Raw genomic sequence first — 24,891 nt, 5'->3', positions numbered from 1 at the left:
CAGTAGCCTCCAATGGCAGAAAAAGAGAGAAGCACAAAGCACCATCTGGAACTTGGTGGGTGATTGCTTTTGGGGTGTACCACCCAGGGAGCACTGCCTTCAGGATGCACCTACAGCCCCAGGCCATGCCTTTGCTGCTGCGGGCTGGGTGACTATGGCAGGTCTAGCTGGAGCTGGTGAGCATTGGCACAGCTTGCTCAGCTGATTGAAGGGTGCCAGGGTCAGGCACGCATCGAGTCTGGATTCAGGATGGGATAGCGCAACACACAGCCTGTATCTTTTTATTGCTTAGAGTAAAGCTAGTGCAGGCCTGGAGCAGCAGTGCTGTGCGCCCCAGGCTGTTGTGCCAAGGGAGGTGGGGTGTCCTGCCATGCTGCAAGAGTGGCTGCTTCCAGGCTGAAGCATCATCTGTAGTTGTTATGGCATCTGTACATATAAATTATTTATCTTACATTGAATATGGATGCATAACAGCATTTTCATATTGCATAGATGGATTGCTGGACTCACCATCTTCACCAGTAAGGTGATGAGGATGATGTACCCCACAGCAGGACTTGCCCCATCTGCTGAGATCTCCCCTTGTGCTGAACTACTCCTCCTCCTCTCACCCAGTGCACTGACTGCTTTTAAAAGCTTCACGGTTTTGCTCCCTGTGTTTGTTTCTTCATAGGTATACCTCTCACTGCTTTTCTGTATCCAATTCTTCTCACATCCGTGATCTTAGCACAGGTGCCAGAGCATCTTGCAAGGGTGTTGTGCAGGGTTAAATCTCACACAACGGCTTGCGGCTTCACATGGCCCTTCTCAGTGCTGCCATATATCTATTTTGTGCCACTGGTTCTTCAGGGGCAGAATAGGTCCCGTTGGAGGGGATCAGACAGTAGAAGAGGTAGCGGATAGTCCCAGTTAGTGGAGCTAGGATTTCAATCCCTATTCTTTGCAGGTTTTTTTCATGTTGTTGAATGTTAGTTGTTTAAAAAGAAGTGGCTTTTCTGGAATGCAGTGATAAATTAGATAGGATTGGTATGGCTGAGGGTATTGCTTCTGTTTGAAACCAGGAAATTCCCCCTGAGACCTTTGAGTGACTCAGAGCACAACTGTCAAGGCACCGCTTTAAGGTGAGGAATTGACCTTTTGATTAACATCATATAGTAATTTAGCAGCATAATAATGTTTACTTGCTACTCATTAATAATTGTTGTTATGTATTGACCAAAGGGACTTCAGATGTGACGTTTCTGCTCTGGATTTTGATAAATTGATACCAATTCATGTTAAGTGCAACCCAGATGGATTGAAAATAGCCAGGTCTGCGATGGAGATCAGTTCTCTTCCAGTTCTTTATTGCTGTAGGAAGGGGGTCTGATGGCAGTATTTTTGTGTGCAGTTCTGGTGTCCTCAACATAAAAAGGACATGGAACTGTTGGAACAAGTCCAGAGGAGGCCACGAGGATGATCAGGGGACTGGAGCACCTCCCGTATAGAGGCAGGCTGAGAGAGTTGGGGCTGTTCAGCCTGGAGAAGAGAAGGCTGCGTGGAGACCTCATAGCAGCCTTCCAGTATCTGAAGGGGGCCTACAAAGATGCTGGGGAGGGGCTATTCATCAAGGACTGTAGTGACAGGACAAGGGGTAACGGGTTCAAACTGAAACAGGGGAAGTTTAGATTGGATCTAAGGAAGAAATTCTTTACTGAGAGGGTGGTGAGGCACTGGAATGGGTTGCCCAGGGAGGTTGTGAATGCTCCATCCTTGGCGGTGTTCAAGGCCAGGTTGGATGAGGCCTTGGGTGCCATGGTTTAGTGTGAGGTGTCCCTGCCCAAGGCAGGGGGGTTGGAACTGGATGATCTTAAGGTCCTTTCCAACCCGAACTATTCTGTGATTCTATGATTACTGGAGGAGCATGGTCCTAGTCATGGGACCAGCAACTTCAGCTCCCTTAGGATGCCATCCATTGAGAACACATAGCAATCTCTTGGCATGCTGGGGATATGCTGCCTAGAGGCTTAATTCTACAAACTGCTTTCTCCTTGACCTCAAGAGGCAGTTTGCTGCATCAAGGCAATATGAAAAACATCAGCCCATCCAGGAGAGCAGTCTCTTTAGGTTCCTGGCTGTGATAAATCTAAACTTCATGAATACCAAAATGAACTGTAACGGGCAGCACTGCGATTTTGCTGTCTTAGTCCTTGATAAAAGTGGGAGCTGTAACCTTCCCTCTACGTTTCCTCTCCTCCTTTTCTGCTGATGCCCAGATGTTTGGCATAAAGGGGAACCAAAGCCTTGCTCTTCATGGCTACAGTCTCTGCTTTTCCAGTTCTTTGCTCAAAGCTTCTACAGAAGAACACCTATCAGAATGGTCCTGGAAGACCCAGTGTTGCAATTCAAACTCCAAAGCATGCCCCAGAGTACCATGAGTATTTATTTTGGAGAACAGCTGCTCAATTTTGAGCTACATCTCTGTGGCAGGCAAGTTTCTTTCTGAATATGGTTTTTCCTTCAATTTGGTTATCTGTTTTTAATGTATAAAGTGATCATCATGTGAATGATGATCAATAGCTTCTGTTATCTACGCATTCACCTGTATCATCATCCCTACCAAGCATGGTGTGGGTTGCAGCAGAGGAGCTTGAGTATCTCTTTCACCACCTCGTCTCAGCTCCTGAAGGGGATCTGATTTTGCATCAACAGAGAGGCCAACTAGGGAATTTCACATTCGCTGCTCAGGCCTGATCCTTGAGCTGTTGTCAGAGCTGGGAATGAAGCTTGCTCAGCCAGGGAGCCAGCTACACAAAGACATCTGCAGGAAGCACTGCACATCGTGGCCTGAGAGCCTAACACCTCTGGTACAAAACGACTTCTCCCTGCAGGAGTGGCATTCCTCTCAGGACATATTCTCATGCTCAAATATGCCACCTCTGCCAAGCATCAGCATGTAGACGTCTTGACTTGAAATGTATAAATATGCCATGTGAAGCCCATCAGGAGCTGCCTTGTGATGTGGAAGGCTTTCAGGTGCCACATCCATAGACGTCAGTCAAAAATCCCTCAATGTGGCATTGAAAAAACAAAGAAAATCTAAATTCCCTGCTTGAATTGACAAGAACTGAGACCCTGGCCCCAAGCACATTTCAGCATGGAGAGGGAAACTTTTGACTACATGACTTCATAAATGAGAGCTTGCCCCAGCCCTGCCCATTGCATAGACACCATTGGAGATGTTTCCACATCTTATTCCATCTCCTCTAATCCTGCTGAGTGCCAAGGTGCTGCAGCCTTGCTGCACCTCCTGCAAGTTGCTTTAGCTCCAAAAGCCAAAGCCCATTTTTAATTACGTGACAAATGTATCTGCCATTAAGCTTTTAATCAAAGGATGAGGATTTGTGGATAGGAAGATCTTCCTTCCACGGTGATTCGGATGAGCTAATTGCAGCTAATTCTAACTGTAAAAATTACTTGGAACTGAACAGTAGTTTTTTGTCACGTGTACAAAATACAGGTGATTCTGCTAACTGGTATGGAATTCAGCACATTTAGCTTGCTTGCATTTCCTCACAGCTTATAAAGTAGTGATGCAAGCTGCATCAACCAGTTTCTTCTGGGGTGCCTTAGCTCAGCATATGCTGCCTGCATGCCTTCAAGCATACTTATGCAATGCCATAAGAAGAGGGTATTAAGGCATGGTCAGAGGTCAGAGCCTCTGGACAGCTTAGTTTTTAAGCCCTTTCAGTGTTGTACACCTCGCACAGATGATCTTACAGAGGGATCTGTGGGGTTCAGAAGTCCTCTGGCCACAGATGGAAGGGACATGCCTTGCGAGTGGAAGTGCTCTGCCATCCCTTTTCTTAACAGCTTGCAAAACATTTGCAAAGGCAGGCAGCTCTTTCTTCCCCTCCCTGTTTTGCTGACTCTGTTTTTTCATTTACTTTATTTATCTTTACACATGAATCTGGAGGCATCTTTGCACAACCTGCTGGGAAGCTGTGTGCTGAGTTTGCTTGTCTCAGCTTTCCTCAGCCCTGCAGCCTGGCAAAGCTGTTGCAGGGGCATGGTGGTAGGTGTCTGTAATGGATATAGCACAGGGGTTTGTCCACTTTTCCTACACAGGATCTGTGCTGAGCACCTTCTGCCCTTGTCACACCACTGGCACACACTGATTGATTCACCAGTGCTCTGCAGATGAGCAGCAGGTACCCATAGGTGCTGCTGCCAGAAGCAAGGAGGATATGAGAAACCTCTTCCTGCACATGCCACCAGTGCTCCCCTGATATATATTGGGAATCAGCTCAGTTTGTGGGATAAACAGCTATCCAAAAGGCAGTGTTCAGTTAGTTCAAGGGTGGATCTCTTGACCTTGTCTGGTGAAGCAGACGGGATCCCAGCATCTGCTGGTGATGTGATAGGCGAGAATCTGCGCAGCCCATGCGGCTGGTGAAGCACAGACATTTATTAGTGTCGTAAGATTCAGCACTTGGGTGAGGAGGGGCTGCTCGACAGCCGGGGAATATTCTCGCTGCCAAGTCTAACGTGACCCTAAAGTTCGTGAACCATCAAAGAAGTTTTCTCTTAGAGAGGGAAGCATCAACCCTCACCGAATCATCCACATGTCCTTTCTGCTGCTTTAAATCACCCCCAGGACTCCCTGGCTGCTGCACTTGGAATTGACTTGAGTTCCTGCAGCAGGGCTGATTTTAGCTACACAGAAGCAAAATGGTGTGAGCCTTTCTCCAGGAGAGGGGGTTTGTCACCTTTGTGCTGGAGCCTCGGGGCTGTGTAAGCAGCTGGGGCTATGGGAGTGGGAAGGAGAAGTTTGGTGAAGTAATAGGTGCAGACTGTAAGTCCTTGAATTATGGGGAATTTACACTGCGATAGAAATATCCTGTGTGACTCTGAGCCTAAAAGACTGGTTGAGGAAGTTTGGCCAGAGGAAAGAGGTCACTTTGGGCATCCCTATCATGCAGAGGCACTAGGAGAGTGGTCTGCCTGGGGTGCATGGGCATGCTACAGCACTGCAGTTCAGAGAGCTGGTGGAGAGGATGTGTCCTGCTGGTTTCTTCTGGCTCTTCCAAAGCCCTCTCTCGAACTGCATAAGTAGCAGTTGCTGAATCCATGGTCAGACTGTGCTGATGCTGTCAGATTTGCTGACATGTGGAGGTGTGTGACACAGGGAAAGCTGTGTCCTTGCTTCCTCTTCCTCGCTCCCACTTCAGATCCCAAGGCATCTGGTGGTCCATGGGTTGCAGTCTGCTGCTCAGAGCATTCACACATTGCCCAGGGCATTGGTGATTTACTGTACCGAGGCAGCTTAACATCATTTACATTCACAATTTAGAAGGCAGGCCAGCATCTCACCTGAGAACAAGGGAGGGAGCATTCAGATCCTCCTCTGCTTGCTGCTTCAGAGGCATGGGCAGAGGTCATGGCCTCAGGCACTGAGCTGCCTCCCTCACTCTGCCCTTTGCCACTGAGAGAGAGGAATATGTGCTGTTGGTGGGAAAAGGATGCTACAGAGCAATCTGTGACGGTGGCATGGAGCGTGTCTTAGAAAGCTGTGTGGTTCATGGTGCCACTGTGTCCGTGCAGTGAGTCACTTTGGGGCCACGTGTTTCCTTTGGCTGGAGCACCCCATGCTGCTGATGCCACAAGTCGTGAGTACCCCTGGACTGGTTAATTATTAATTGATGGGGGGTTATGTATTTTTCAGTAGTTTCTTTCATTGAGTGAAGCAAAGCCACCTTTTATGAGGCAAACATCTCTCCCAACAGCCTACATCAAAGCTGCAGAATTGTCACCCATATTGTGATCTCGTTCAGCTTTCACATGCAGCATGTTTGCTTTGAAATACTTAATCAGCCGTTTGCCGAGCTACAGAGCTCCCAGCACGTCAAAGGATGAGTGCCTTGAAACTTTCTCTTTGAGGCTTTTGGCACCTATAACCGTGCATGATACAGGTCTTTGGCTGTGTTAATTATTCCTAAGCCAAGCTTAGGAAGGACAGGAGTGGATCACAGCTTTCATCCTTGTCCTCCGCATAAGGAAAATAATTCACAAAGTGGGATTTTCCATTTGCTGGGAAGCAGGGATCAGCATTAGCAGGGACTGGCAGGGAGGGATTAAGCTGTTGAATGGTTGCAGTGGTGTCTGGCTGGGGCTGATGACAATTGTACCAACCATACCTGTCATGTCTGCGGTGCATGGCGTAAATGCCAGGCTGATCATTGAAGGTTGTACCTGTATGTTGCATCCTGTCGTTCTAAATCTGTGCAGCTTAGAACAATGTTGTTTCATTATAAACCCTCGTAGCTTTCCACAACATTATTTCCAACAGTGCTGTGCTCAGAGTGTAATTACAGATCCCATGTCCTGTTTCACTCACTGTGTCTGCTGGGAGCATGCCCCATCAATATGTGTTTGGCGGCATGGCCAGAGCCACTTCTCTTATCAACCATCTGCATATGGCATGTCACTTGTGCCACCAGCATCGTCCCCAGGCTGGGCAGGTACCCCTGGCTCAGCCCTCTTGCTGTGACCAGTGTTACAAGGGCTGTACCCTGCTCAGTCCCCAGGCAGGTGGGTTGGTCTGAGGTGTTAATCTAAGCAAAACTGCTTTTGGGCATGATGAAGGAAAGATCAGGGCAGCCTGTGCCACCCCAGCGTCATAGTTGGAGCCGGGGCTCCAAATCATGAGGGACTGCTGATGGTTTGGCTTTAAGCTGTGGTAAACAGAAGCTGGAGCTTTAAATATATATAACACTGACTTCAAAACCAAGGCAATCTAATGTCTGCCTTAGCAGTGTTCATGTGCTTGAACTGCCTCCAGCATTTCGCAGGGTGAGAGGAGGTGAGCCTGGGCTCCTGACCTTCAAAACTACAAGGCTCAGGTTGGTGATACATGGGAGGTCTCTGACACACCAGTCAGACAGGTTGGATGTGGATTTGGTAGGTGCATATGTGTCTTGTTGCAGATATTACGGCTTAATTAGGGTGATTTGTTTGCCTCTGCTTCTGCTTTTCGCGGGCGTAGAGAGGTTACCTATCCCTCTGGGATAATGCAAGGAAAAGTCTTGCAGTGGATCTGTTTCAGAGTTGTGGAAGCAACAGGTTCCTTCTGGCAATTAGAACTGTCATCTGAACCTTTCTAAACTCCTTCGTTCCCTTAAAAGTTGCTCCTTATTAGCAGGTGATATGTAAAAATCCCTGTCTTCTGCAAGATGTGTTTTCTGCAGTTGAATGGTCGCCGTGGGTTAAAGCAGGCACATGCCCTGCAATGCCTTCAGCACCGTGGTGCTGCTGAATTCTGGGTTCTGCTCAGAATCTGCTCCACTCTCTTTGTTTTTATTCTTTTACTTTAGCAACTGTTCTACCCAAATTGATAATCTCTGCAGGGCAGGCAGAAAGAACTAATGTTGGATGCTGGTGGACGTATGAAAACATCTCATTTACCAGCAGGCAACTGGGTAATGATCGGTTGAGGATTACAAATTATCCACGTCATATATTCGTGGCATGCTGGTGAAGAAAAGCCCAGCGTGTCTGACAAATCATATCCTGAAATTTATAATACTTTTCACATTTAACTGACTGGGGCAACCTTATGATTTACGTCTTTGCTTTTTCTTTTTCGCAGCACACCCATAACATAGTCATAATGCGGAATGAAACTAATTCAATTTCCCTTTGACTTTGTAAATCATTTATGTACTGGGCTGTCATGTATTTGAATGTTAAAGTGGGCTTGCGTATGGCAGAAAATAAATAGCTGAATCTCTAGTTAAGAAATTGAGTTTTAATGATATTAGAGTTTGTGTTGCCTTATTTGGATGTTTGGTCTTACATGCCTTATGCTTGTCCCTTGCCTTATGTCATGAGCTAAGTATATTTTATGGGCCCCGGCATTGCTCTCAATGTCCCTATATAGTGTTATGGCCGTGTAAAACGTACTCTGCTTGCTTTGATGGCAGCAGGAGCCCTTCCCAGGCTCAGGAGCAGGAAGTGGCTGAGCTGTCGAGCTGCAGCCCTTAGTCACAAGAGGTCTGCATGGACGTGCCAGAAGGACACACAGGCAGGGGCTGCCTCATTAGTACCATTCTGTAGCTAACAAGAAGAAAATGTTATGTTGGCTACAACAGACTGTGATTGCTTTCCTGAAGATCAGGATTTGCCATGGAGCTGTCATGCAGCGTCATTGAAAATACAGCCTGGAAAGATGTTTTGTTTCTTTTCAATACCAGGTTAGCCAGCTTGGCACCACTAACGAATCTTGGGAAGCACAGCTCTGAAAAGCAATCCCTTACCCACTCAACCACAACCGAGGAGGCTGCCTGGAGGGTGTTTGTTGCCTCCCAAGAAAAATGACCTTCTGCAGCCAGATCTTTCCTTGACATGGTTTTTGACCTGTAGCATCACTGGAAAACGTCTGCAGAAAGCGTGAGGCAGTTTGCTGGCTCATTATCACACCACAAAACCAGCTCTCCTCCACAGCAGCATCCTTGGTTTCCAGATTTAGCACGTGAGTTATTTTGGGTAGTGTGTGATTAACCTCAATTACTGTAGCTCAGATGGAATTCAAATAATGCCCCTTCTTTCAGAGTCATAAAGAAATGGAAATCTGAGGCTGTACATTTCCTAAGCTTAACGAAGCAGCTCTGAGAGTTGCTTGCACGTGGGTGGTTGTGTGATGTGTTTGTTCATGGAGAAGTTAATGGGAGCAGCTCATCCCAAAAGGTGCCGGTGATCCATGGCTCTGTGCTGGTTTTGGGATCAGGAATATACAGATGAAGGCAGCAAGCTATGTGGTGTGAATGAAACGTGGATGGCCATAGCAGAGATCCCTGACGCTTCAGTGAATTCGGGTCACGGTCAGGACACTGTGTAATTTTCCTGCTTGAATTAAATCAGTAACAGAGACTTTCAAAAACTAATCAGAAATCTGCTTTCCCTCAATCTCAGCTGTATTGAGCCTCGGCTCTCTGGAAGATCATCAGTGGTGAAGCAGTATGCAGGTACACACCTGCACGTGTGCAGATCTGCAAGAGGCTGTATGAGAGAGAGGAGATGCAGGGCGAGCCGGCAGACAGCTGAGGAGATGCAGCAGAAAGCAATAGTTCTGGGAGAAAGCAGCATGTTTCAGTGCATCCTGGGAGCACTGACACAAGCTTATTGCTCATCAGGCTGAGCGCTGAGACTTTTGCCATAGCTGTAACTTTCCAGGCTGCACTGCACCAGCCAAGCTTTTCTTGTGTCAAGCAGTTTGTCTCCAGAGGAGGATAAAACCCACGGAGGTGGTTAGCGCAACCCCAAGCCAGCAAATAAAGCTCATTTATGTGTAGCAGTCAGTGGGAGAGCTGACCTGTGGTGGCTTGTGGCTATTGCGTTCGCTGGTAGCCAGAAGGGGCTGGTACTTTGAGAACAAAGGTGGCATTTGGATGGAGGAGTCAGCCCTGCCGCCTGAAGTCACGTTTGCTGGAGGAGGTGAACAAAAACTATGAGGTTTTGCTTGGTTTTGTGCCTCATGGATGGAGCAGTGCTGTGACCACCCCACTGCTGCATGTTTCTAGCCTTGTGCTGTGGCCAGAATGACCCCAAAGGAAACTAAAGGATGGTTGGAGTCTGGAAAGCAACTGTAAAATGGCCACTTCATTGCAACAGCTATCAATTCTTCAAGGGCTGGCTTGCTTTTGTGCTTTTTTGTAATTTATGTCTGTGTATTCCCACGAAAAAATAACAAACCTGCCCTATGTCCTACCAATGGGAAACTGTTTGCAGCAGTCACTGTGCCTTTTTCACATGTGCTGTAATTGCTTGCTTAACTGGCAAAACCAACGTTTTTACCTTCAGAAGACATTTCAGGGCCAGGCAGATGTTGAACACTGAACCACAGGGTCCAGTGCCTTCTGTCTCTGTCTGGGTGGCAAGAGGGGCAAGGGGTATTTAGCTTGATGATCTGGAGCTGCCATGCTCTGCCCCAGCACAGGGGGGATATGGCTTCCCAAGCACCAGCAAAGTGATAGCTTCTGGAAGACACCAAGGGCTTCAGATAGTCACCATCAAGGCTGCTGTCAGCCTGGCTCACAGAACAAAGTGGGGCGAGGATGCTCAGCCCCAGGAGGCAGCTGGGCAGGCATCGAAACAGGATCTGCACAGCCCCTTGGTCATCGCTGCCTTGGGACGGTGAACACTGTGTGCGTCCTTTGTGGGGGCTCTGCTCCCTTTATTCTATACTTCATTGATAATGTGATAGAGGTGGTCAGCCTGAAGAGCTGAGCTGTTCGCAAAGGTGCTGCATTGATTAATTTTTCACCTTGATTTGCCTTTTGTTTTTATACAGCTGGACAACCCAGATGAGCAAGCAGCACAGATCAGACGTGAGTTAGATGGACGTCTCCAAATGGCAGAGCAAATTGCCAAGGTAAAATAACCCAATATATCTTCTGTATCAGTATGTCTTCTATATCAGTAGGCTTTTCATATAGAAGCACATAAGTAGTTTGATGCAACCTCCAGATCTTGTCCTTCTTTCGTAGGTTTCTTTTCCCAGTAATCACCAGTTAAAAATTAGCAGATCATAGAATCATATACTCATGATTACAAACAACAGTTATTAACTGTGAACAAAACAGCAGGCATAGATGAAGCTGATGTGGTATGCATTTCTTGGAATGTCCTGATGAGCTGGGATATTTTAGGTTCCTGAAAAATCCCTTACAAATACTCAACAGCGGAGAAGATATTGTCCTGAAGTGCTCCAGCTAGATCCGCAAGTGGATGTCTAAGCCCTCTTTGTCAAACTTCGATGCTAGGCAATGATGCGGGTGATGGCATATAGAAAGGAGACAGGAATTGCCCTAACGGTGTTTGTGCCATTTTCTGGGCTGCTGGGAGCCACACTTCCTTGCCTGTTGGTAGATGCTGCCTCAGTTGATGGACTATAGATGGAGAGTAATCCTTGGATCCTGTTGACAACAGTATGGCTGAGATTTTATTCTCGCCTCTAATCAGATGCTCTGAGTCACCAATAAAGCCCTAATGGGGCTGAAGTCACTGGGAAAGATCTATCTGGCTGTTCTTGATAATCAAGAAACCATTTCTGGAAGGAAAGGGCTCTAGTCAGAGAGATGCAGCTCAGGCTAAGGACCTGCTTTGCAGCAGCAGCAGTCCTGGCATTGAGCTATGCCCAGACCGGGGGGGTTTTATGAGGAAGGCCGTATCAGAGCTGTTTGCAACCGCATTGGTATTCCTGGGTGTGAAAAGTAGAGCACATTCATTTATGGTCAGGCATCAGCAATGATGCTGGTAGTGCCTCACTAACGCTTCTGTTATACAACTACTGCTGCTGCGTCTTTGGGGAGGTGGGTTCTGGTTTTCCCCAGTTCACTGAAGAAAACAGTAACTTGGCCAAGGTCCACGTGGCCAAACAATGGCGCAGCAACCCAACTGCAGCTCCTTTCTTCAGCATTTGGCCCTTTGCCGTTTCATTGCCAAGAAAACCTACAGTATTTTTTATGTGCAGCAAATATAAGCCCCTGTGTGGAGCACGGCTGCTCCGGTTCTGAGATGGGTAGCCAGGCACTGGGTGCCAGAATGAGATTGCCTGGTTTTGTTGTTTCATTTTCTCTTTATGGCTTGTGGGACAACAATATGCATGGTTCAGTGGCAGCCAGCAGAGGCTGCAGCGCCATGAATTACTCCTTGCAAACAGGAATGTGCCATTTCCATTCCTCCCTCAAGGATGCTGAAAACAAACCGTGCTGCTGCTGGCCTTGTAAGAGACAGTGAGGGTAAAGAACTCAACACGACCTGACATTTCCCTGTGCAGAACTGAACCTTCAATATATAGCTGTGCAGCTTGGAGGGTGGTTTAGAGTAAAAGTGATTTACCTGTGATCCCCTTGGCAGGTATTGATATTTAATCTCCTTCAAGTTACTGCTGCAGGCCTTCTCTCCAGAATGTCAGATCCTGCCAGCCCGTGCCTACAAGAAACCTTGTTCTTTCAAACCAGTGTATGCCATCTTTTGTAGGCATCCAAATGACCTTTTGAATCTGTCTCTATATCCTCCTTTCCAGGCAAGGCTGTTTTCCCTGCATAGGGCAGGTTCACAACTCGGCTCAGTGAAAAGATAACGTTTCCAATTTTATCTCCAATTTGCAGCTTTTAATGCAGATATGCTGCACAGCAGCTCATGACACCAGCCCTGAGGTGGCCATGCTGAGATTGCACAATAAAGGCAAATTAATGCCTCGTTGATAAACCAGGTGATTCACACTAGGACATTTGTACTCCAGAGGCACCAAAGGCTGTGGAGCCTAATGGAACCTGGGATTGCAGTGGTGCAGAACCAGTGCAAGCCCTGGTTTCATCTCTCATGTGACCTCGCACAAGTCACTGTGCACACCGGCGTGCATCTGGACACCAGGGTACAGCTCCGAGTCCTTTCACCTCCTGCTGTGCCCAGGAGAGTGCAGCTCAGCGCAGTGCTGGTGCAGCGCTGGGCAGGGTCCCCCAGTCAGCCTGACTGTCAGAGCAGGTAAGCCCAGCCCTGGAGCCAGCCAGCCTGAGGATCACGCTTGAAGTCCAGCAGATGTTTTAAAGCTGAATCTGGACAGGCTTTTCACTCTGCGTGTTGTCCTTTTCCGGCAGCTGAATGAGAGCAGCGCTATAGCTGAGAGCTTGGTGATGCCAAGGCAGAGGTCTGTTTTTCTCTGCAGTAGCAAGTGCTCTGCTTCCTGTGGTGCCTTACCCCCCTCCAGTCACCTGGCCTCAAGGGAAAAAGGAGCATGTGTAGGCAGCTAAATGAGACCTTGACACCAGAGCAATATGTCCATCTGGGGCAGGGCCCACCCTGCAGTCTCTTAACTCTGCTTCTCTCTGCACTTGTCCCCATTTCTGGTCCTCCGCCTGCTCCAAGTACACGTGGAGGTGACCAACACCCTTTCCTGCTGTTGTCTGCATCTCTTTATTGTGTCTTTTTCTTCCCCCAGCAGTATCTCCAGTCTGATGGGTACCTTGGGACCACACCTGCATCTATGCATTTCCATCTTCAGACCCGGTCCCAGTTAAATTGTTATGTGCCGCTTCAAGCTACCTGAGTTTAGCCTCAGTATGAGCAGTAGCTGGTGACACACAGTGAAATGTCTCAGTCTTTGCTGCATGTCTGAAGAGGTTTGTGGAGGCAGCACCAAAATTGCAGTCCCTGGAGAGACGAATAGCGGCAGGGTGAAAAAGCAATAGTGTTTGACCATCATTGCTTCAGCAGTAGTTCTTAAAATCTTCCAGACAGTTGTTTCTGGGTTTTTTCTTTCTTAAAGGGTGGCTTAGAACTTACATAATGCATAGGCAATAAAACAGACTGATTAGGTAGTTTATCTTGATGCCAGGTCTCATTTATGTGAAGGAATTGCTACCCAAGGACTGTATTTTAACTGCTTGGTGCAAGTGCTGCTGTGAGCTGTGCTTGTAACAGGTAAGCTACTGAGGACTGATGCAAAAACTAGTGCAGTGGGTTACTTTTTCAGCAGCCTGATGGCAGTCTTCTAGAAGAAACATGACCTTGTTTTCTTCTCCAGCCTGCGTCTTACAAGCTGCTTTTCACCATATTATGAATTGCCACTAAGATACTTTGACGTCAGCCTCGAGCTCCTTGGATGCAGATGCTGCCTCGCTGTCATACTCCTTGTACAGTCTCTTGTAACCCACTGAGAGATGTTCAAACCCTGAGTGTATTCAGGGTATGAGCAGAGTTTTCAGAAGACTTAGGGCTGAGACCAGTGATCCTATCAGAGCTGGAGCATGGGCAGCATTTCGAAGCTGAGAACATGCATTGGAGGACATCACATTTTGCTCTTTCTGTTACCTTTGGGTTTAATGTTTAAATGTCCTGTTTACAACAAGCAGCACTGGAGGGTCTCACAGTGAAAGAGTGTCTTGCTGGAGATAGACAAGGGCCCTGGCAAGTAGTGCAAAGGGTGTTTTACCCCTTCTTCCAGTTGGGACTACCTTTCGTGCCCACACATTGCTGATTTTCCCTCCTTGGGCTCCTTTCACACCTAGAAAACTAATGGAGCAACTGCTCAGAAGTGCTTTAAAAAGAGCTGGCACATTTGGGAGACCAGAAAACAAGTCCCTAACTGTCAGCATCCTCCAAATCATTAGTAAATTGCTGTCAATCACAAGGTTCAGCTGAGATCTGGCCTGGAGTGTTTGTGATTGTGAATACATAAAATATGAAGGCCATTTGCAGATAGAAAAAACAAAGAAATGCAAGTACATGCAAGAAACAGTAAAGCTGGATAAGCAACAAGTATTAATTCGACGGGAAGCTAACAATGATGTTTCTACATTACACAGGGGGAAGCTGTAATTTGTCATCTGGTTTGTGGGAGTTCCCTACTCACAAACCTCTCCAGAGATGCTCCTGGGGGATTCTTCCAGTGCAAACAAGTAGTTGCTGGTTGTCACAACCATTCATTCTGTTGTTTTTGTTTCCAAATGCAAGGAGCGAAAGTTCCCGAAGTTTGTGTCCAAAGAGATGGAAAACATGTACATTGAGGAGCTGAAGTCGTCTGTCAACCTCCTGATGGCAAACCTAGAGAGCATGCCTGTGTCTAAAGGGGGCTCTGACTTCAAGCTGCAGAAGCTGAAACGTAGTCACAACACCTCAATAATTGACATGGGGGAAGAAAACGAGAACCAGCTTTCCAAGTCAGACGTCGTGTTGTCGTTCTCCCTGGAGGTAAGTGTGCAGCTTGTGGGAGTGAAAATCACAGCAGCCCCTTTCTTAGTTCAAACTTAGGTGGAAAGAGGTCAGTGGAAATAACTTTCTGATCTCTATGAGGAATGGTTCCTCTCTGAGTTGCCACAAGTTTTGCCTGTGGTCAAATACTCTGTCCTCTCCGGTGTCCATCGTGTTGGAACAAACTGTGTGAGATAAACCATCTGGCATTTCCTGCTGATGTATATGAGATAGCTCAGAAATCCGCATCAGTAACTGACCTCCTCATGCAGCTTGCTACTGAGTGTACCCCAGTAGCCCCAAGCCTGCATTGTTCCCCAAACCAGTGCAGTAACGCAACTCCATAAAGGTCAGTGTATTTAATAGTCACTGTATTTCCCTGCAAGCCTTGCTTCCTCTTTGGAGAGCTGTTCGAAACTGCTGGGGTTTGAATGCACTCAACAGATTGGCTTGCAGCTTGTATGGAAATACTGCGCTTTGCTGGCTTGCTCTTTGCTTTGAGTTGAGCACTGACTTTCTACCCATGCTCTGTCGAGCAGGAGAAGAGCCCAGGGGAAGGCAGGGGGCTGCGGGGACCTGCTGTAACCTCCAACACAGGCTGTCTCCGTTCTGGAAGCAGTGTTGCTGCAGTAGCTGTTTTCAGCCAACTTAATTGCTCTGCGCAGACATATTTACGGTATAGGCAAGACATTTACTCCAAGGAGTCATCAGCACACCCGTACAGAGTTGTTGTTGTCTGTCAGTGAGTGGGTTTATGTTACATTGTCAAAACAGCTACCAGGATGGGGTGAAAAACGTAGGATGCAGAAAAATCAGAAAATACTATTTTTGTGTAGTTCCCTGGTTATTTCTCTTCCTAAGGGGTCTCTTGTTATATATACATCATGGCAATGCAAAACTGAACAGCACTGGTTGTGCCGTCGCAGAGTTTAATTCATGAGATGTCTGAAACCAGCTTTATAATATTCAGTTCAGTCTTATTTCAAAGTAGAACCCAGAGATGGTGCCTTCAACAGCAGCATCAAATAAAGCTTGACTTCTGAGTGTTCCCATATGGAGGAGCAGGGAACTATCACAAAGCAGCATACCTCTCTGTTGCAAAAGCCAGTGCAGTGCGTATAGCTGTGCATAAAGGGACTCCTCCTTATAATGGGATGTCTCAAACACTGCTCCAGCTGAACCCCATCTGGTGGGAAGCAGAAGCTCAGTGGAGCACTGACTTCAGGAGCTGGCAGAACTGTGCATGGAACTCTTGCTGCAAGACAGCTTTATAGAGAATGTGTGCTCGTCAGAGGGTTCGTGTTGCTCTGTGAGCCAGGGAAGGGGTGCTCAGTGCAAGGACAGAGCAGAAGACCTGAGGAGAGGAATTTTAACCCCTGTGTATATACTTCACAGACAGCTGTAATAAAACATGAACAGGAACTCCCATGGTGTTTTTTGAGGTACGTGGTTAACAAGATTAGTCTCCTTTAAAAAAGAAATGGTAATTACCTGCAAGGAACTTAGATGGTGATTTCTTAATAAGAAAGATTTCTTATAAGAAAGATGGAGACTTTTTACCAGGGTCTGTAGTGACAGGACAAGGGGCAACAGTTTTAAACTGAAAAAGGGTAGATTTAGGAAGAAAATGTTTACGATGAGGGTGGTGGGACACTGGCACAGGATGCCCAGAGAAGCTGTGGGTGCCCCATCCCTGGCAGTGTCCAAGGCCAGGTTGGAGCAACCTGGTCTAGTGGAAGGTGTCCCTGCCCATGGCAGGGGGCTGGAACTGGATGATCTTCAAAAGTCAAACCCAAACTATTCTATGATTAATCTTGAAAACAGGCTTTTGGCACAAGCTGAGTAACCGTGTGCTTTTTTTCTGGATTTCAGATATTAAGACACTTCTAGATGGAGCAGGGCCATGTCTATGAGGCCCATCTCCTGATGCTTGTTACAGCCCTGGTAACCCAAGGGTTTCAACAAGCCTATGCACAGTCAGAGAGAGACCTCCCTGTCTCCATACAGACCCAATGCTGGCTGTCCCTATGGGTTCAGCAGCCAGAGCAAGGTCTGAAGGAGGCTGCTCCTCTTACATTTCTCTTTCTTTACCCTGCAGGTCGTCATCATGGAGGTGCAGGGTCTGAAGTCACTGGCCCCAAACCGCATTGTGTACTGCACCATGGAAGTTGAAGGTGGAGAGAAGCTGCAGACTGACCAGGCTGAAGCCTCAAAGCCAACGTAAGTCTTGCTTTGCCCTTTGCTCTCTCCACCGTGCTCTTCTCTGCACTGGTAAGTGGCTGCAGACTGGCTCCTGTATGGTAAGGCCAGAGGGGACTCTGAGAAGCAGAGGAGAAACGTGGCCTTCCATGTATGCAGAGCATCGTCCTGCAACTAAGAATGGCACGTAAGCCCCAATTGTGGGGGGGGAAGTGTTAATGACAGGCTTATGTCTATTGTAGCCATAGAGACATAAATTTGTGCCTATACGTAAGTACTTCACTAAATAAGGATGGAGTTAAGCCTAGATAAATACTTATCCGAGTGTCCATCTGAACTGGTGCCAGCAGGTGCTGGTGCATAATCTCATCCTCACTGTCAGGGTTTTGGAGACCCTACAAGAAAGGGAACACATTCTGGCAGCCACAGCCAGAGGTGGGAGAGAGGAGCTGGGGAAAGCTTCAGGTCACTCAGAGCTTTATCTGAGGCCACTCTGCCTTAGTCCAGTGCTAGGTCAGAGTCTTGTTCTGCCCTCTTTGACCTCGTCCCCAAATCTCCAGCCTTGACCCCTTACTTTGCTTTATTTATCTTACTCAGATTTGTTATAAGCCTGCTAGTAGTGGTTGATCTTTGTTAATTTAGAAGGAGAAAATGATGAATGGCTTATTTCCCTTCCAATTTGTGGGGTTGTTTAACTTTAATACTGCCTGTATGGATTTGAGGCAGTTTTCCTCTGGTTCACTGCAGAGATTTCACACTTAAATGGAATTCCTGGTGAGCATCTTCACAGTGGAGAATTGTCAAGGTGATATGCAGCAATGGAGGGCCATGCAGGTGGGACTCCTGGGATATTCTCTCTTTGTTCCCCTACCCCATTCCCTTCGAGTGGCTGGTTCCCAAGTTTGTAGGAGGAGAGCCAACAGCACCAGGCTGTGTTACATGTGAGTGCACAAGCACTGCAGACACACAGTTCAAGACCAGCTGATGCAGGCAGGAGGAGAGGAGAGCAGAGCTGAAGGCAGGCTGCCTTCCCTCTGTGGTTGTCCTGCTGCAGAGGCACAGAAACTGCTGATGCCTTGTGCCCTGCACGGTGCTGGAGGAGCAGGAATCTGCAGTAAGCGGTTTAAAAACAATATTCCCAATCAGGGAAAGTGCTGCAGCCTGGCTTACTTTTCAAAACACTGAAATCTGCTTCAGGGATGGAAGTAGGAGAGCTGCGCTTGGGGGAAAATTTCCAGAAGAACCTGCAATTGTCACTATTTTAAGTGGTTTTATTGCATCAGTGGAAAAAGTTGGGCTTTATTTAGGGGAAGTTACTACTACCCATACTGGAAACTGCACTTCTGAGTTACGTGTGCTTGTTTAGCTTAGTCTGTTCATCCCACTGCTGCTCAAAGGGTCTGTCCTTTCGTATGCAATCCTTCTCGCTGTCAGCTGTAGGACCATCTATACAAGCGTTAGCTTGAAAATAACGGCTGCAGGAGTGAGCTCTTTAATTGAGTGGTTCTTTTTATTACAATGAAAAGCAGAGTGTCTGGGCTTCGAGCCATCAGCCCTCAGGAAAATTCAGCCAATGCTGAATGCTGCGGTGTGATAGGAGTTACGCAAGTTCATCACACTCATACTCTCCCTCCACTGGCTTCCTATAGAGGTGCAAGTCAGGCTTGAATTCCTCTGGATTGCTCCGGCACCTGGGCTAATACCTATGGAAATGTCTTAGGGAGGGGTTAGGCTTTACAGTTGTATTCCTTGAGGGTCCTGGGACTTTCTACTTCCAAAGCCAAAGATCACCCAAGGTAAAGCTCTGCAATAACCATCCATAGAAAACAGAGGCCATCACAGAAAGCTAACCTGGGCTCTGCATCCCTAATGGAAAAAGGCAATTTGCCAGACAGGGAAGGATTTCCAGAAGCACTGGTCTAGGTCTATGAGAGATTTGCCTTGCTTCTTCCCTGGAGCAAAACCAGCGGTTTCTGACAGTAAGATGGTTGAAAGCATCTTAGTGACTTTGGAGCTTGAATCCTGTTTGTGGATGTTGAAGGAAGTTGGGCAGCAGCGGGGGTAGCAGCCGTGTGTACCCAGCGATCCGTGTGAGGAGTGTGGCTCTTGGACAAGCAGTAAATACTGGTCTGCTGTTTCTTCTCAGGCTCCATGTTGGATTCCTGACATTTTAAGCCCGATCTTTTCATGTGAGGATTATCTGCCTCAGCGTGGGTACAGGAGATGGCACAGTTCTAGAGAAAGCCAGACCCAAAATAGCAAGGGTTATTTCAGATCAGGTTCACAGCGTATTATTAGTACTGCTTTTAATCAGTTGTGTAAGAAAAAGCCTTTGTATTATATCCTAACCCACAGATGCCTCTACGAAATATCCCAAATCCCAGTGTGAGCAGGATTTTGCCGCTTTTCGTGCTGGGACTGTATTCTTGCAGATAACTGAGGGGTTTACACCCCCCCCTTCCCTGATGTCTGCCCTCTGCCAAGCACAGGGGTGAGGTGGCTCTGCACATCTCCAGCACTGCCCTTCAGGAGCTACATTAGTAATGCTGCTGCTTGCACAGCCAGAGAACAGGGCTGCTATGGGGTCTGGGAACAGCACAGAAAGTCCAGCTGCAGCACCCCTGTCCTACAGTCTCTAGAGGCCAGTGGATATATTCAAGCAGTGACCTGTGCTTGTAGCAGTGCTCTTGGGCTGTACCAGTGTTTCATCATCTTATCATAGCGCCTTTCTCTGATGTAAGCAGAGCACAAGAAAACAGAGAGACTCAAACAATAGTGAGGTCCTACGTGCCTTATGAATAAATGTTATATATTCACCTGGACATATTTCAGCATGCAAGTAAGTCTCATTTTCACCTGGCTTATGGTAGTGAAAATCAAGTGTACCTGCAATGAGCTCAGCTGAACCATCTGGGTTAAAAGTAGTAAAAATCTGGTGGGGGAAAAATCCGGCCAACCTAAGTGGGCATTTTGGCATGTCCAAGAAGGGTTGGAGGTGTGGGCTGCTCCTCTGGCTCTGGAAGTGTGTTCACTTTGAGGTTATGCAAAGCAGAGCAGGCTCTTTAGCCCTAATGCAAGGACTGCGTGGTAGCTCAGAGTATGAGAAGTGAGGATGGAGCTTGTTATTTTTGAAGGAAAAAAGATCACTCTTTATTGTCTGGGTTTTTTTCCGTGCAGTTTTTCTTCAGGGCAGTGCTGGAGAGAGGACACTCAATGGGTCTCATCTGATTCCATGTCATTTCTTATGTTGTTTGTCATGACCAAGAGCTTGGGCATCGTGCCCTCTCCATAAATTCACTCTTGACAAAGTAATGTCTTTGGTAAACTTCTAAACCTTTCCATCCCTGTTCCCTTAGCTACCTCCCTCTGAGACAAGAGTGCCCTATCTTATCTTTGCTCCGATGCTGGTCCCTGAATTCCTTTCAAGGTGCTCTGACAGCTCAGCTCTTTATCTCTGCTGCAACAAGCCGCCCTTGTTCAGATCCCTACACCAAACCTCCAAGCTTATCACCCAGCTCAGGTCTTCGTTTCAGATTGTGTGCCATATCCATCAGAGCCCGCTGCCTGACCATGAAGAGGGACAGGAACTCCACAGCATCCTTCCTCAGGTGCCATTCAGTCACCATTTCCATCTGGGACATGGGCAGTGAGCAGCAAAGGGAGAAGCCCTGTGGGAAGGGATGCTGGTGAGCAGGAATGCCCTGTCTTTGCAGAAGGGGAAAATCTGGTCTTTTCAGGAATCCCCGGCCTCCGGCACTGGAGTTGGAAGTGATGCTCAATAGCTTTGCATAGAGTAGGAGCATGATAGGAGGATTTTGTTGCAGTCACTGTTTTGCTGCCATGGTTAGTTGGGAGATGCTGTGAACACTCACAATGGTAAAATGAGAAACGTCCTTTCAAGACACATAAATCACAAATAAATACTCCATATGCTCTAGAGCTTATTTAACTGTGCTAAACTAAAGGGGTTTATACCGATGCGAGTGAGAGCAGAGTTTAGCCCATAATTCATGTTCTGTATCCCTCAGCTGGTGCCGTGTCTGGTCGGTCTTTTCCAGATGTACAGCTCTGCAGCCACAGAGGCTGACCACCACTCCCAGCATTGGTTCTGGCTGCTGGGACAGCCCTGTGGGCTCTGCAGACAGGCAGGAGAACCAGCTGCCTTGGACTTCCACGTGTCACTTCAGTGCTCTGAGCCCACACTACACTCAGAGCTGTCACTGTGTTTCAGAGATATCACACCATGGCAAAGCTCAAACTGGAACATCATTCGCATTCAGGTTTGCATGCTTAGCTAAGCCCTGTGTAAGCAAAATTCATGACACTGAGTAAAAAAACCAAAGCAAAAGGAAATTTTAGGAGATAGCTGCTTTTTCTGCCTTTTTTTTCCTTCCTCCTTCCTCTTCTGGATGGCTTCAGCATTAAATATAATCTGTCTTAATTACCCAGACTGATTGGCTTGCCTTTCCAGTTGCATGATTTCATTCCACAGCTGTGCAGATGCTTACAGCTCTTTTTCCTTAGCTGACCTCCAGGAGCCTTATAAATGTGTCAGAAATGGGTGAACTGAGCCCTGGGTGCAGCTAAGATCAGACAGCATCACTTCCGAGACACAGCCCTCGCCCCTGGGGTAAGGGTCTGAGCAGAGGGTGTCTGCCCCGAGGGATCTGTTGGGGGAATGTCTTGAAGGAGTGATCTTCAGCTTTGTGCTCAGCAAGCTTGGTGCGAATGCTCTGAGCCCATGATGCTGCCAGGCTAAGAGGTGACCATGACAGAGACTTCAGGGGATTTGTTTTCAGCCCCTCTGTCCATGGCTGAAGGGTACAAAGTGTTCTCTAAATCCCCTACACAAGGTACAGAATCACAGAGTGGCTTGAGTTGGAAAGGACCTTAAAGCTCATCCAGTTCCAACTGTATGAGCCATGGGCAGGTCCAGCCGCAGCACCCCTGTCCTACAGTCTCTAGAGGCCAGTGGATATATTCAAGCAGTGACCTGTGCTTGTAGCAGTGCTCTTGGGCTGTACCAGTGTTTCATCATCTTATCATAGCGCCTTTCTCTGATGTGAGCATAGCACAAGAAAACAGAGAGACTCAAACAATAGTGAGGTCCTACGTGCCTTATGAATAAATGTTATATATTCACCTGGACATTCCACTAGAGCAGGTTGCTCCAAGCCCCTGTGTCCAACCCAACCTTGAACACTGCCAGGGATGGGGCAGCCACAGCTTCTCTGGGCACCCTGTGCCAGCGCCTCAGCAACTTCTTCCTTGCATAAACCTAAATCTCCCCCGTTTAAGTTTGAACCCACTACCCCTTGTCCTATCACTGCAGTCCCTCGTGAAGAGGTGCTATTTAGTATGTCTAGGAGCCAGTTTTCTTATGAGGCTGTGCATAGCCTTTGTACCTGAAGGGTTCTGCTCTCAGTTCAGTCTGACCTGCTCTTCAAATCCCCTTTTGTGCACGTATTTCCATAATGCTCCTGAGATTTATACTATGATGTTCCCCTTTTTTGAAAGTGGAGGCTGTGGACAAGTCATTAAGCACAGCAAAAAGTGCAGTAAAAAGTTATTACCCAGGTGCAAGCGTGTGATCTGTTATGGGAAGTCTTCATGCAAGTGCTTTAGTGACCCTTTTAATTAGAAATTCAGGACCTCTTCTGCTGCTTCCTTATAGCTGCTCTGCAGTAGCTGTTCTAGCACAGATCAGCTGCTGCCCCGGGGTTAATGGGGGGCAAAGAATTTTCTTCAGATTAGGCAGCTGAATTTTACCCCAAAATAAAGACAAGGGCCCATAAGGATTCCCTCACCCCAAGTGTCACTCGGACGGCCACACCGCCGTGGTGCAATAGTGTGCAGATGTTGATCCCAAGTGTGGTCCCACTCCCGAAGGTCTCAACCGCAGTCCTTCCTCTCCCTGTACTACCAATGTTACACTAGAAACTGTGTTGAAGAGTAACGAAGGCTTGTTTCTATAGCCTTACCTCTTGTAGTTGGGTTCTCTGGTACCAAGTTAAGTGCAGGCTCTGACTGTGTTTTCCGCTACCTTTTGAGCATACATAGCACTGTTTTCGCATGGATTCTATGATCATAGTCTAGTAAGGGTTGAGCTTATGCACCTTCTCTTTCACAGATGAATGTCTCTCTCTTCTTGCCAGCTGTCTAATTTCTTGACTGTTCTTGTGCACTTGGGAGTTACATATTCCTGTGATAGTGCATACATTCAAATTTAAGTATTCCAGAAGGCGTGATGATGCCCAAGGCGATTTTCGTTGACACCCGTCTGCTTCATCACTCCTATGCATACAACCTTAACATGGGATGGTACAGACCAAAATGACATTGAAATGAGATTGAGATTCAGTGATCTCAATTAGTGCTAAATTAGGAGGAGGACTGCAAAACAGAAGGCCTGGGATATATTCAGTCTTTTTCCTTCATGCTCATGGTTGGTGTGTGATAAACAAAGTTAAGCCATGCTTTAGTGCAAGTTCTGCACATCACTTGCTGAGAGAAAGGTGGGGATGAGACATGTGAAAAGTGCCCAGTTGTTGGTTTATTTAAGTGTTGTGTGCAAGTAGTGCACATTATTATTTAATGAGGGGTACTGCTATTGCAGGTTCCAAAGCAGCATATGGACGTAAAGAGCATACTTTAAAGAGCTGGTTCTGTGCCTGAACAGAGCTCTGGGAGAGGTTTAATGGGAAAGCCAACCTTGACAGTGATTTCTCAACATTCTAGTTGTCCTTTCTGTGAAATTAAGGCAGGGAGGCCTGTTGCCTTTGTGAATGTGTTAGGTCTCCCAGTGAACAGCACCACTGTGTGTGAAAGCACTGAAAAAGAGCTATGTACTGTTGTCAGTGCCTGGGTGAGGAGGACAAGGCATGCTTATGGGGGGAGGAGATTGTGAATGTGGCTGGAGTGCAGAGAGACAGCACCATTTTCTTGAGCCCCTTCCAGAGCAACTGAGCTGTTTCACATTGAAAAAGGTGTTGTAGGCAAATGAAGCTGAGAGTGTCTCCAGCAGTTCCCACTCCGTGGCTTGGAGGAGGTGAGAAGGGGGATCCCAGCAGCTGCACACAGCCCCTGCAGCTGTGGGATCTATCAGGGTATGGGAAGAGGGCTTACCAGCCCCGCATGGTTGCTGAAGGAAGAATAAAGTCCTGCAAGTCGGGGTTGCTCAGCCTTGCAATCATTGTCAGGCCGGAGATGTGAAATGCATGTCTAGGGAGGGATCTCCCACGGGAACAAAGGATGTGGTGTTAACAGATTTGCTCTTCTCAGCGGCTGTGTGGACCAGTGGCTGGCTCGGTCCTTACTTTGGTTTTCCTGTCCATGAAGGTAGGGCAATGCCTCTATGCCACAGCAGAGAGGATGCTGATGGCTGAGATGGCTGGGTGGGCATCATCTGCTGGAAGTGCGCACCCATCCCCGCTGACCCAGGAGGTGCCAGGGTGACTTTGTTTCTAGCTGTAGAAAGTGAGGCAAGACAAACCCCATCCCAAGGGTCTGTCTGGATCTGGGCTTCCTGTCCTGGATCCTGGCTTAGAAGAATATAGGACAGCAAAAATGCGAGTGGCGGCACAAAAAAAAGTGACAGTCTCACAGCCCTTGTTCCCCTCTTTAGCTGATTTCGGAAGATACCTTGTGCCCTTTTCTGCTCTATTTGCATTTAGGAAGTATTTTACTGCTCTCCTTTACTGAATTTATAAAGGAGGGTCTGGACTGTGTTTGCACAATACCAGTAGCCTGTATTTTCAAGCAGAGAATACCTGTCTGATTTTCCATGGTCTGTTCTTGTGAGACACAAGTTGTCTGCAAAGCTGGCAGTGCATTAAGTCTATGGCCTTATTAAGTCTAAATCATGACCAAGCCTTTAACTAGCTGCAGTTATATATGTTTTTACCAACATGGTAACATTTGATAGAGGTGATTAACCAGGTCTGAATTCAATAATCATTCTGT

At 47.3% G+C, this 24,891-nt stretch overlaps 1 protein-coding gene across 8 annotated transcripts in view; it reads left to right on the top strand.

Moving 5' to 3' along the window:
- The window catches only part of CADPS (calcium dependent secretion activator), a gene marked incomplete at its 5' end in the record, with an annotated part of 213,435 nt that overhangs the window by 65,222 nt on the left and 123,322 nt on the right, over positions 1-24,891 (top strand). For all 8 annotated transcript variants that reach the window (XM_080625195.1, XM_080625194.1, XM_080625193.1 and 5 more), the window contains 3 exons: positions 10,328-10,408; positions 14,494-14,730; positions 16,829-16,950. In XM_080625195.1, coding sequence (XP_080481321.1) covers positions 10,328-10,408; positions 14,494-14,730; positions 16,829-16,950 — 440 coding nt within the window. The remainder of the gene's footprint in view (positions 1-10,327; positions 10,409-14,493; positions 14,731-16,828; positions 16,951-24,891) is intronic.

This window comes from Psittacula echo, assembly GCF_963264785.1.
Source record: "Psittacula echo genome assembly, chromosome: 9".
Lineage (NCBI taxonomy): Eukaryota > Metazoa > Chordata > Aves > Psittaciformes > Psittacidae > Psittacula > Psittacula echo.
This window is presented reverse-complemented; position numbering and strand designations above follow the sequence as displayed.